At 41.1% G+C, this 12856-nt stretch overlaps 1 protein-coding gene across 6 annotated transcripts in view; it reads left to right on the top strand.

Moving 5' to 3' along the window:
- Window positions 1-12856, top strand: part of LOC147009276 (uncharacterized) — a 113837-nt gene that overhangs the window by 18984 nt on the left and 81997 nt on the right. For 3 of the 6 annotated variants that reach the window (XM_085861993.1, XM_085861994.1, XM_085861995.1), the window contains exons 3-5: window positions 1226-1288; window positions 3682-3825; window positions 7195-9141. In XM_085861993.1, the coding sequence (XP_085718119.1) occupies window positions 1226-1288; window positions 3682-3825; window positions 7195-8414 (1427 nt within the window). In that variant the 3' untranslated portion in view covers window positions 8415-9141. Of the gene's footprint in view, window positions 1-1225; window positions 1289-3681; window positions 3826-7194; window positions 9142-12856 lie in introns of those variants that run through there. The other 3 variants (XM_085861996.1, XM_085861997.1, XM_085861998.1) reach the window with 2 other exon arrangements.

The following is a 12856-nucleotide window of genomic DNA, read 5'->3' as shown; positions in this document are numbered from 1 at the left end:
GTTGACATCATATTTAATGAATAAGATATAAGGTTCACTTGAGTGACCCAGCAGTATAGGCGGCGGAAGTTTTGCACTCTCCCGAGTGCTCCCCCTCTAGTTAAAGACATGAAACAGAGGTTATAGTTGAGAGAGATAGAAGGAGGGTGGAGAGAAGTGGAGAAAATAAACTGATGGTAATGAGGAGTAAAATATCAATAAACACGATCACGCACACGAACAGGAAGAAGGGAAGGCCTCAAGGAAACCCAAAATGAAAATATGACGAAAACTCAACAATGAGCACTGGTCGAAGGACAAGACACAAGACCGAACCAGAAACGCACAGTAAACACAGAGATAACAATAAAGTAAAAACGCAACAAAAACGACCGGAAAACTTATCTTTGAGAAAGTCAGCAGAGACCCTGAAGCAGAACCGCCACCGTTGCTCAAGAACCATAACCGGAAGTTTTGAGGGTCATCTGGGGTCCACAACAAAATATTTGATGATGTCATCGGTGACGTGATTCGGCAGCCATATTGTTTTGTCTTTTTTGAAACCTTAAAAAATATCCTTCCTTAAAATTGCTGAACATATCAAGGCGAAACTTTGCACATATGACTGCCTATCCATGAGGAATAAAAGGTTCACACATATGATGTCATAGGTTACATGGTTTGGCAGCCATATTGGATTGAACGAAAATCCTTAAAAAAAGTTATTTTTCTTGAACTGCTTCATCAATCGATGTGAAACTTCACAATTATGATCGAGTAGTGATAGGGAATTTATGTCTTAAATTTCAACCTGATCGGACACATAGTCTAGCAGCAAGAATTTTTTTTTTTTGTTTTTTGAATCTGAGTAACACCACAAAAGCAAAATACACGACACAAAACGACAGGAACATCACACAAAACAAGTTCTGGGGAGGGTCTGCAATCTCTGCTCTTTTTCTCGTTAGAATATTGTAATCTGTTTATTTCCGCCGACTGCCCACTTTCCTCTGTATTGTCTCAAAGTCCAGGAACCGAATCCCCTTTTCCCATTGGCCTTGATTTCCACAATCGTGGGTTTCACTGCCGCAAAATTTTCCAGGAGCTTAACTCCCGTGATATTTGAGGGTTTACTGTATAAGGTGGCTGGAAAAATTGCAAATGAAAGAAGGATAAACCTTCATCTATGCCAAACCTTTGATCCTTCTTTTAAATGGTTTATCTTAAGGATTGTTTTTCTTTTCAGATTTGATTGTGAAAGTGAAGGTGGAATCTGAGTTTGAGGATGATTCAGCATTTCAACAGAAAGGTCTGAACCACATCAACATTCTGCTTGTTCCAGTTACAGACAGTTATATGTGCATGTACAGGGAGTAGACAAAAAAAATGGAAACACCTGGGTAAATGAGGGACACCAAGCAACGGCCCCCATACAGGTTTGGCCTATGTGTTAATTTAGCAAATAATATCCCAGCATGCTTAGGGTCAGTTATAATATAAAAAATGCTGCACAGGCCTGGTTGCCTATAATTATGGGAAGATCTCCCAATGCCTCCATCTGCAGAGCACATGTGGTCGCCCAATGGTTTGATGAGCATGACACTGATGTTATCCATATATCATGTCCTTCTCAGTCACCAGATCTGAACCAAATCGAGTATTTCTGGTCGGATATTCTGGAAAGACACCTGAGACAGCGTTTTCCACCTCCATCAAGCAGGTGTGAGTTGATTGACTTTCTCGTGAAAGATGGGTGCCGCATCCCTCCTGCATGGCTGTCCTGGCAGCACGTGGGGGCCCAAAGTCCGATTAAGTGACTTTGCAATGGTGTTTCCATTTTCTTGTCCTCTGCCTGGACATTGCACATACTGAGGTTATTTATCTGGAGAGATGCTACTATTGGACTTTTCTTAAGGCCACAGAGTAGTTCAAAGATCCAGCTCATTAATAACGGATTCTCCTCTGCACATTTAATGGTTACAATGTTTGTTTGAGGGTAAACGTGTGTACTGCCAGCTGTGATGGTAGCAGTAAGATGAGAAATAAATAGGTAAATATTGTTATGCTTGTGGGGAACATGGAGAAATTTCATCGGAGAGATAGGATTGTTTGGAGTTGCTTGGTCCGTGGACGTGTAGGAGACATCTCGATGTAAACTCAGTATGGAAACTGTGAGCTTAAGTGTTACTTGTCACCACATGGGGGTGGTGCGGTGTTAATTAGAGATTAAGGATAATTCTCCCAGTATGTAATTACTCCCCTGTGACTTTTCCCTATGTTTTTGTATTACAAACCAGCAATGATAGAATTATGTTATTTTTTTAACAACAACCATTACAACCGAGCTGCATGTCCAAGCCGGCAAGAAGCCCCGTCTTCCCAGTTTTTGTGCGAACAAGTCATGCCCCTGGAGTGGATGATTGATAGGCGTGACGTGGAAGGGAGATCGGAAGCGAACACACGAGCGCAGTTCGGTGTGAGGGACGCGATCAGAGAAATCAGAGCGCTTCTCGGCAACAGAACAGGGAGGCAGGTCAGTGCAGGAGGAGAGAGACATGGTCGGAGACGAAGGCTTGAAGTGGGACAGAAGCGAGATGCAGGATCGGCGGTCGAAAGAGCAAGGCATTACGGCTGGCTCTCCTTCGACGCATGAAGAAGACCGCACGATTCTTGTGTTCATGCTGAGGCGAGTTTGCCCACATATGGGACCAGCGCCAAAGCCTCATGTTGAGCCATCGGGGGAAAGACGGTGCCATTCTGCAAAGCAGAAGATCGACGTCAGTGAAAACGATCGACGAAGAGGTTGCATGGAGGTTGAGAGCGGCTCGGCGCCATTTTGGGGCGCGTCCTCCCGCACAGTGATGAAGCAGTTTTGGTGGCTTTCAAGTTCCTGAAATTCACTCCTGGACCCGAAGCTAATGCCAAAATAAAGGAGGCATTTGTCTTTGTTTTATCCTGCGACCATTGTCTGTATTTTAGTCTGTGTGGAGGCGCCTCAATTAGATTTAGATTCAGGTTACCTCACGTCTTGATTTTTTTCCATTATAACTTGATTTTCTGTTTAATAAATCATGATTTATTTAAGTTGCTGGTGTCCGTGTATCTATTGTGGGTTCGAGAGTAAAAACCCCTGTGCTGTGCTACCGTCCTGGTGAAGCGACTTGCTGTTTCTTTCCCGCACGTGCCATAATCTCTGAGAATATTGGCTGTAAGACTCCAAGGGAGAACTGTTTGGCCATCCGTCCACATAGGGGCAGACATACTGGATGCGACAATATATTTGGATCAACTGTTCCATCATTCATGATGGACACTCTAATTGTACAACATGAAATAAGGAGAGAAAAAATAATAGAGGTGTTGTAATTTCACCTCCTCATACTTTTCAGGATCTAATTGGATATGTCGCTAAATTATGAGGTAATCAATATATTTACTTGATGAATGGATTGCAAGTTCACAGAAAATTTTAATGATGAGACCAGAATAACTGCTGAGTTTCCATGAACAAAAAAGGTGTGAAAAGTATGTGATCATCAGAGCCTGAGTCTATATTGTGAGGTCTCATGATAGTTCTAACAATCCAGAAGCAGACCTGGCGAATACGTGTGTGTGGTGATAGTGGGTGTTTTATCTCCTGGTTTTGATTTGTTTGTTTATCTCTTCCTTTATTGTAATGAACTGTTGTCACATGGTTTGCAGATGAAGTTCAAGTAGTGAAGTTAGAAACTTTCCAAAACGACCTTCTTCACACTTCCCAAGATGCTTTGAGAAATGATCATGTAAAGCAGGAAGCATGTGATTCTCCACTCACGGAGACGAGGAAAGTTGCTCAGCTGCTCGTAGGTAAGCCGAGCTCTCTATAGATCACATCACATTGTGTTTCCTTGTTTAATTCATTGTTTCACGATGAAATAATTTTGTGTTTATACTCAAATGGCTTGTCTATGTGAACCAGATGGGGATATCTGTTTCATTTAAAATACCCTGAAAACATTCTGTACTTTGTATTTCTGGTCTTAACTGGATACATGAAGATAAATCATCAAAAGTCTGTATTTCCTCAATGCACATTGTGGAAATAACTTTGGAAATAACAAACCAATTGAGATTACTGGGACTCTTCAAGTTTTCAAGAAAAGTTTATGATAATCGAACCATGTGATGCGAGAAGCGGATTGAAGATTATTGCATCATGTCAAACAAGTCGATCACAACCATTTCAAGATCCTGCAACCTCGTTCAGCAGTGTTATGCTCACCAACACCGACTTTTGATGATTTCCTGTGTAAAGGAGTTCAGAGTTCAACAACTAAGTTAGTTACGTGACGATCTCAAACACAACACATCCACTATCTGCAGGTTCCTCATGTGTAATGTAAAGTATCAAGCCTGGACCTTTTCCTTTTATCATTTGAGATCGTCTGTCGGGTCGGAAGTGAAAATGAATGCCATTTATTGGATTATGTCCCTTATTCTCTGTGATCTTGTGGTTATGTTTTGAATTATTAGAAGTTGCTATCATTGTTGAGTTGTGCATCCCACCATTCAAGTTCCTGATCAGATTGATATCTTATGTCACGGTTTCTCACCATGATAGCATTCTTGATTCCATTCTCTTAACGATTACTGTTTCAACCTCACTATTTCTCTGTAAGACTATTCTTGCCATTCTACAGACAATCTAAAAGTTCTTTTGACAATTCTTCTCCCCACTGACAGGAAAAATAGTTATATCTCACACAGCAAATCTATGAAAGATCGGGAAATGTTCCGAAATCTGGAACATGACCTGGACTGGTTTCTGTTATGAGAGCATAGCCTAGTGCGACCAGTAGCTCTGATTTCACCAGCGTGTGTCACTTGTTATACAAAGAAGTATTACGTGCAGGCGCAGAGACGGGAGCCTTGTAACTGCTTCCTTTAATACAACGTGACTGCAAAAAACAAAATTAACAAACCACTCGACATTTGCCAAGCCACAATCACAATCCACAACAAAGAAAAGAACAATTCACATCACAAAAGAATGGCAACGTTACATCTGGAGAACCGTTATGAACGTCAAAATGCAGATATCACCCACTGACCAGAATATGATTAAAATGAGACAATAATCTCATGTCATTACTCACTTAACTATAATTTTGGAGGGGATGAAAACAAGAAAGGATGAATAAATATCGATCAGAAAAGATTGTCATGGCACAACAGGACCTCGCATGGTGGCACAGACCAAGCTCCAGCCGAACCTCCACCCAACTTGGTGATTTCCAACTTCTGCTCCACCCATCTTGGTACTTTCATTACACATGGCAGTGCGTGCAAAACAGCCATGCAAAAACAGCTGGTCTCCCAAGGAAGGTTTTGAATCGTGTTGATAAAATAATTCTGAAAACCATGACGTGACCTTTATTCCAGGTTAGGTCAGGTATGGAAGCATGTGCCGGAGCAGCACATCGCTGCGTCCACTTTCCGCCGGTACTCCAGGGGCCTCCGTCTGGCCATCCCTCAGGCAGATGCCTGGCCCATCCCACATCTCCTTGAGATGCCGATCAACCTGCTGCAACCACGAGGAACGTGGTCAGCCCATTGGCCTCCTCCACTGACGAGACTCCCTCGCTGAGAGAATCTGGTGAGCAGGATCAGCGTCAGGAAAACGAGCCACATGTCCATACAGCCGTAGCTGACGCTCACGGACTATGCAGGTAACAAATCTCATTTGAGTCTCTCTCAGCAACCGCTCGTTGAACACAAAGTTAGACCAGTAATAGCCAAGGATTCTCCGAAGAGTCCTGGTACCAAAGGAATTAACTCAGATCCCTGGTCAGAATTCAAGTCTCACATCTGTAGAGCAAGACTGGAAGCACCAAGGACTTGAAGATTCAGACTTTCGTCCTTCTACAGAGGTACCGGCAGCATCACACCCCATGATCCAGTGAATCCATGACTCCCCAGGCATGACCCAGACATCTATTGACCTCTGGCTCACAGCCAGCAGAGACACGAATATCACTGCCCAGGTAAGTGAATCTCTCCGTGACCTCAACATCCTCACCACAAACGGGTACAGACAAGATGGCAGCATCCAAGATGTCATTGAAAGCCTGGATCTTAGTTTTGACCCAGGAAACCCGTAATCCCAGTGGCTCCAACTCCTCATTCAGCCCCTCGAGGGGCTCCAAAAGGATATCCAGAGTCTCCACAAAAATGACTGCATCATCTGCGAAATCAAGGTAAGAGAGCTTGACATTTCCAAACGATGCACTGCAGCCTGATCTCTCTGACATCCTCCCCAGAATCCAGTCCATGCAAACACTGAAAAGTGTGGGGGCCTGTACAACACCCCTGACAAACTCCAGGAACAACTGGAAATGAGTTGGAGATGGCATCACCACATCTCACAGCACTCTCAGTACCAGAGTATAGTTCAGCCATCAGATTGATCAGTTTGGATGGCACTCCATGAAGAGTAAGAATCCTCCAGAGGGCATCCTGATTCACTAAATCAAACGCTTTACAGATATCGACATAGGCTGCAAGCAGCCCCTGCCGAAACCCTCGTCTGCGTTCGGTGAGGACCCGAAGGGCAAGGATATGGTCAATTATTGAACTTGAATTCCATAAGTCTTACAATTCCTGATAGCATATCGATGAGAAGTCAAATTTCCACGTGAGCATCGAAAGGCAGGAGCCTGTGCATTGGGCATTCTCGAACATGCCGAATCATCCCTGGGTCCTTTTTCATACTGCCATTTAACCCTTTTCAGAGCATTGTGGAGTAATGTTCTCCAGAGTGTGCTGGTACCCCTTTGTCCTTTGTCTCTTTTCTGGATATTGGAGAGGAAAAAGCTATGAAGGTTAACAGAACGTTGATCAAAGTATGTTAATCGCCATGGGAAGCAAGGAGAAGCAATGAGAAGCTGATGTTTCAGGCATTATCTCTTGGTCGGAGCAAACATCTGATTGCTATACATTGTCCAGAACGATGGAACAACCTTTGCGAAGGTAGTTTGTATGTGTTCAGTAACTGTTTGACTCATTTGGGCAGTTTCAAAATTCTTCAATTTTTGAATCCGAACTGAACCCTCTCCCTCTAGTGGAGGACAGAATTATATTCCATGTTTGATCAAATTTATGAATTCATTACCAATGTTCCTGTATTTTTCAAAATTTGTGTGAATTATTGTTGCTTTTTGTGACTTGTCTTTACAGAGAAACAAATGAAACTGAATTCTTGTTCCAACTGCTCCCAGTTGTTCAACGCACAAGTTTTCAATCATCACATGACACGGACTGTCACTCAAGAAACCGCCACATTTAGCAGCGTGTCATTTAAACATTGTCGAGATACCCTCAAGAATATCCAAGGAAGTGAGAGACCTCACAGGTGTTCTGTTTGTGACAAATCATTTGCAACGTTGTCACCTTTAAAACTACATCAAGTAAACCACCTGGTTGAGAAGCCATTCAAGTGCTCTGTGTGCAACAAGGCTTACATTTCCATCTCGGAAGTGAAAACTCATCAAAGAATGCACATGGGTGAGAAGCCATTCAAGTGTTTTACGTGCAACAAAGAGTATGCTCGTTCAACAGATTTGCACATTCATCGAAGAACACACACAGGTGAGAAGCCTTACAAGTGTTCTTTGTGTCCGAAAGCCTTTATTCAATCATCACATTTAAGCAGACATCAAATGGTACACACAGGTGAGAAACCACACAAGTGTTCTGTGTGCAGCAAGGCTTTCGCTTTTACTTCAGAAATGAAAATTCATCAAACAGTCCACACGAATGCCAAGCCGTTCAAGTGCTCTCAATGCAGCAAAGGGTATGCTCGCTCATCATATTTGTACATTCATCAAAGAACGCACACAGGAGAGAAGCCCTACAAGTGTTCATCGTGTGACAAATCATTTACCGCGTTATCACATTTAAAAGCACATCAAAGAGTGCACACACAAGAAAAGCCACACAAGTGTTCTGTGTGCAACAAGGCTTTCATTTTTATCTCAGATTTGAAAAAGCATCAAACAGTCCACACGGATGCCAAGCCGTTCAAGTGCTCTCTATGCAGCAAGGAGTATGCTCGCTCATCATATTTGCACATTCATCAAAGAACGCATACGGGAGAGAAGCCCTACAACTGTTCTTTGTGTGAAAAATCTTTTATCGCGTTATCATATTTAAAAGCACATCAAAGAGTGCACACAGGATGGAAGCCACACAAGTGTTCTGTGTGCAGCAAGGCTTTCAGTTTTATTTCAGATTTGAAAAAGCATCAAAGAATACACACAGGAGAGAAGCCCTATAAGTGTTCTGTGTGCAGCAAGGCATTTGCTTATTCATCATATTTTTCTCAACATAAAAAAATACACACAGGATCCCAAATTTGGAGAAGAAAGGGAAACATCAAAAGGAAATGTCCCCAGTGATAATAGATGAGGAAAAAGAAAAATTAGAAAGCAACTCACAACAATAACAAATTTCAAAATCCCTGGCTCACATGGGATTCCAAACTTCTGGCGAAAGTAACTGGACTCTTTCCCCAATCACTATGCTCGAGCATTTAACTAACTTATCCATGGGGAAAAGGCAGTGAACGAATGGCTCTCAGAAGGTAACACATTCCTCATCCCAAAATCTGAAGAAACTCAACTAACTCGTAAATATAGATCAATAACATGTCTTCCAAAATTTAAACTTTCAACAGGAATCGTTGCAGAAATGTTCTACAATCACTTTATACAATAAGAACGTCTATGCAGAGAAAAAGTGATGTAAAAAAGGATGATACGGAACAATGAATCATCTATTACTGAACGAGGTCACACTCGAAAACTGCAAGCTCCGAAGCACCAAATTGTGCACACCCTGCAAAGACTATTTAAAAAGCTTTCGACAGTGCCCCACGTCCGTGGATGGTACAAAATCGATACCCAAATAATCAAACTGATTGACAAAGCAATGGAGCTCTGGAAATAAATATCACATTGATATAACAGTACGAGGAAGGAAAGATGGTAAGCGCATGTAAGTGGTTACCACTTTGTTTCAAAAATGTCAAAAAACGAAGTTTGTTCCATTGCCTTCTCACTACATTTTCCTGAAAGTGTAAGTCTGAGTTCAGAACAAAAAACCGTATAGCTTAAATATATATATATATATATATATATATATATATATATATATATATATATATATATATATATATATATATATATATATATATATATATATATATATAGATATATTATACCGAAATATGATACTTTGAAGAAGGGGTACCTATTCTGATGGTTTTGCGAGTTTTCAATGAAATTACCTAATTTTTATTTTTTGGCAAAATAAATGAAGGTCATAGTATGTAACTTATTCTAGCAACTAATCTAACAATCAAAATACCAATTTCTGGGATTATTAAGAAATAATACATTCCTATTTTTTTTATTACTGCTCTATTCAGTGACTGTCAGATGTTGAAAAGCACGAAAAGAGAGATTTATCGAACAAATTCTTGGACGTAAATTTTGAATTCAATCAATTCTGGGAGTAACAAAAACCTCTCTAAATTCTCCAAAACTGTTTTAACTGCCTTCTAAATTAATAAAATATTTTTTAAATACCTGGAAAAATATTGAAATTTTTTAAAAAGAAAATTAATTTTTTAATCAAATTCAAACAAGTGGTGCCAGGCACAACAAATCCTGCCCATTTAAGGCATAAAGTTATTTTGGGGATCAAATTTAAATTTGATACATCCTTAACCTGAATGTTGATTATAAGGAATATTTTAGTCTTAGTTTGAAGTCAATTAAACCATTTTTGACGAAGTTATGACCGTAAAATGATTTTGACCTTTCAAGGCCACGTAAGGTCAAAGGTCATGGTGTCAAATGAAAGCCAATAAAGGACTTGATATGTCTTCCATAGTAAACACGCATATTCCTAACCTTTTTTGATTTATAATGGAAAATTTGTAATTTTGACCGATGACCATGACCCCCAAAACTTCGGACCCTACCGATCTTCACAAATATGCATTTTCACTGTAGAGATGGGTAGGATTATAAGTGACAAATAGAATAAGGTTCACTATAAGCTTCGTTTGAAGTAAATCAGATCATTTTTGACGAAGTTACGAGCGAAAAACGATTTTGATCTTTTCGTGACCTTGACCTTTGATCCAATTGGATCCAAAAGTTTATGGGGTCGTCGAAGGTTCATTGCCCACGTGTGGATTAAATTTGATAGTGTTTGCTAAAGTCGTTTTGCCGTAAAGTTGCTAACAGACAGACAAACAAACAAACCGGACGATTAAAATATCCCGCTCCCTCCCTCCGGGGGGGTGGGATAAAAAGTGTGACGTGCAGTCAGACAAAAATGCAAAATTACTCTAAACCAAAGCCATGCACGTTTTCAATATTTTTTTATACTATTATATCTATATCACTGTGCCCCATTTGTGAATAAATTTTAGTGAAAATAATCTGATGCACAGAAGAATAAAAGCATTTTTTTTAAAACGTGACGTGCAGTCGGACATTTGGGTTGGAAAGTTCGGTCAAGCCGCTGTAATTAAGTATCCACCCGGATCATCTCAATTTTTTTAACATTGATTATTGGTGACAAGTTGAATAATTTAAGACACGTAAATACGAGTTATTGATAAACTAGTCATTTTGTTAGGGGATTTCATAGTCCCAGGCTCTAAAAGGGCAATAAAACAAGAAAAAAAAATATGCCAGAATGTACATACTCTATATCATGCGAATCCACCACTGACCGACACAAATGCTGATTTTCTCAGACGGTGGGTGACAACCTTTTGATTAGATGAGAAATTTCATATAGAATGTTTTATATGTTGTATTTTTGCATGGTCTAATATATGTCATATTTTCAGGTGAAACAAGAAAAAAGGCCAATACTGGGCATGTATATTCAATAAAAATCCTGTAGATTCAGTAATATACATCATAGACCCATGAACCTATATATTTTAAGGTCCTATGGAACACTGTCTGTGCAATGAACCAAATTTCATGAGCAGTAGTAGTCTTTGTGACTTTCAAAAATGCCACTTAAGTCAGGGTATGCCCTAAAATAGGGGTGGTAACCACTTGCATGCGCTTCGCCAAGATTGAAATACCAGAAGTGAAGATGCAACATGGGATCTTCCAGGGTTACAGCCTTTCCCCATTCCTGTTTTTCTGGCTCCAGACACACTGAATAACCTTGTTTATGAGCAAGGACATGTATACACCCAAACATCAAACAGAATAATGTCCAACGGATCAGGAGAGGTGATGCATCTGCTGTATATGGATGATTGAGAACTTCTCACCGAACAATGGCAGAACGATTGTTAATTTTTTTAGTATACATTGTCGAGGCTCGTATGAGAGTGAACACAACACACAGCAAGGGGGGCATGAGACAAGAGGGGTGGGAGAGGGAAGGACAAAACGGTGGGGAACAGAGACATTAGGAGATCTGTGGAAGGGAGAGGGATGGGGCGGGGAACACGAGGTATACAATATGGACACTACATGGACTTTCAGGAAGGAAAGCAGGGAATATGAAGGAGATGGTTTTGAGGTGGATTAACGGGGGGAGAAAAGATCGAGGTTTTGGATGGGGGTAGATCAGAGGTGGTGGTGAACAGCTGTTTTGAAGGCCTGGAGGGAAGAATGGGATTGAAGAGAGTGTGGGAGTTTATTCCAAAGGTGAGAAAAAAGAGGAATGAAAGGGTGAAGGTGAGCTGTGATTCATGATTTTGGAAGTTTTACCAGAAGGGGGTTGCTGGCGGACCTTGAGCGCCCTGCGGAAATATGGGGGGGACATATCACAGACGCAGCAAAGGGGGGGGGGGAGACCGGAGAGGAGACTGTAGAATACAGAAAAACCACCGACCTGGCTGTGGGGAGAGAGTGAGAGACCCAAAGACTCAGCTTCACCGCTGGAGATACCAATGATCCTAAATGCCTTGGTTTCCACAGCGTGAAACGGAGAAAGGTGAGAGGCAGGAGCACTAGTGAGAGGCAGGTAGAGCAGTACTCCATCAAGCTATGGACGAAAGCTTTGTACGTGGCCAGGAGCTCAGGTGTGCCACCGAAGGACTTTGCACGACTGAGGATTTCCAGTCGGCGACTGGTTTTGGAGGCCAGGTTGGAAATGTCAAAATAAAACTAATAAAATGGAACTCTGACAATATTCAAGTGGAATTTTGTCTTGATAAATGCACCAAGTGCACATTTGTAAGAGGTAAACCAACAAAATTAAGTGAGATAAATATCGACCAAAGAACAATAATACAGGAGCTGGCAGATAAATCGTCACAGAGGTACATTGTTGTCGAAGAGGGCCACCAAATATGTCACTAACAAATGTGCAAAACAATTGCTAAAGTATACTTGTGTGGAATGAGGCTGATCCTGAAAACACACCACTCCACGAGAACCTAAATAAAAGCCATAAACCAATTTGTAGTACAAATATTCCAATACAGTTGTGGAATCCTAAACTGGCCAGAATCAGAAACAATAAGCTACAGTCATACGTTGTTATTCCTTCTGGCTCCGGCTGAGAATGTACATGCCAAGACGAAAAGGAGGTGGTGGCCTGATGGAGCTCAACAAAGTCCACAGAACAAGTGTATGATTGGCTGAGTACCTGAAAATCTCAAGAGACTTTTGAATCCAATTTGTGGACAAACATGAACAACAAGCAAGAAAAGGAATCTCTCACTCACCTTGCAAATGATTTCTCAGAACAGGTGCCAACAGAAGATGCCACACGTGAAATCGAAACCGATGAATAGAGCCCCAACAATTGCAAAGAAGACGAAAGAAAAATAAAACTAGAAGGGAAGACT

This window comes from Eptatretus burgeri, chromosome 17 (assembly GCF_056783735.1).
Source record: "Eptatretus burgeri isolate ZD-2024b chromosome 17, Ebu_testis_v1, whole genome shotgun sequence".
NCBI classification, from domain to species: Eukaryota; Metazoa; Chordata; class Myxini; order Myxiniformes; family Myxinidae; genus Eptatretus; species Eptatretus burgeri.
Note: the sequence above shows the minus strand (reverse complement) of the source record. Positions and strands in the feature narration are given on the sequence as shown.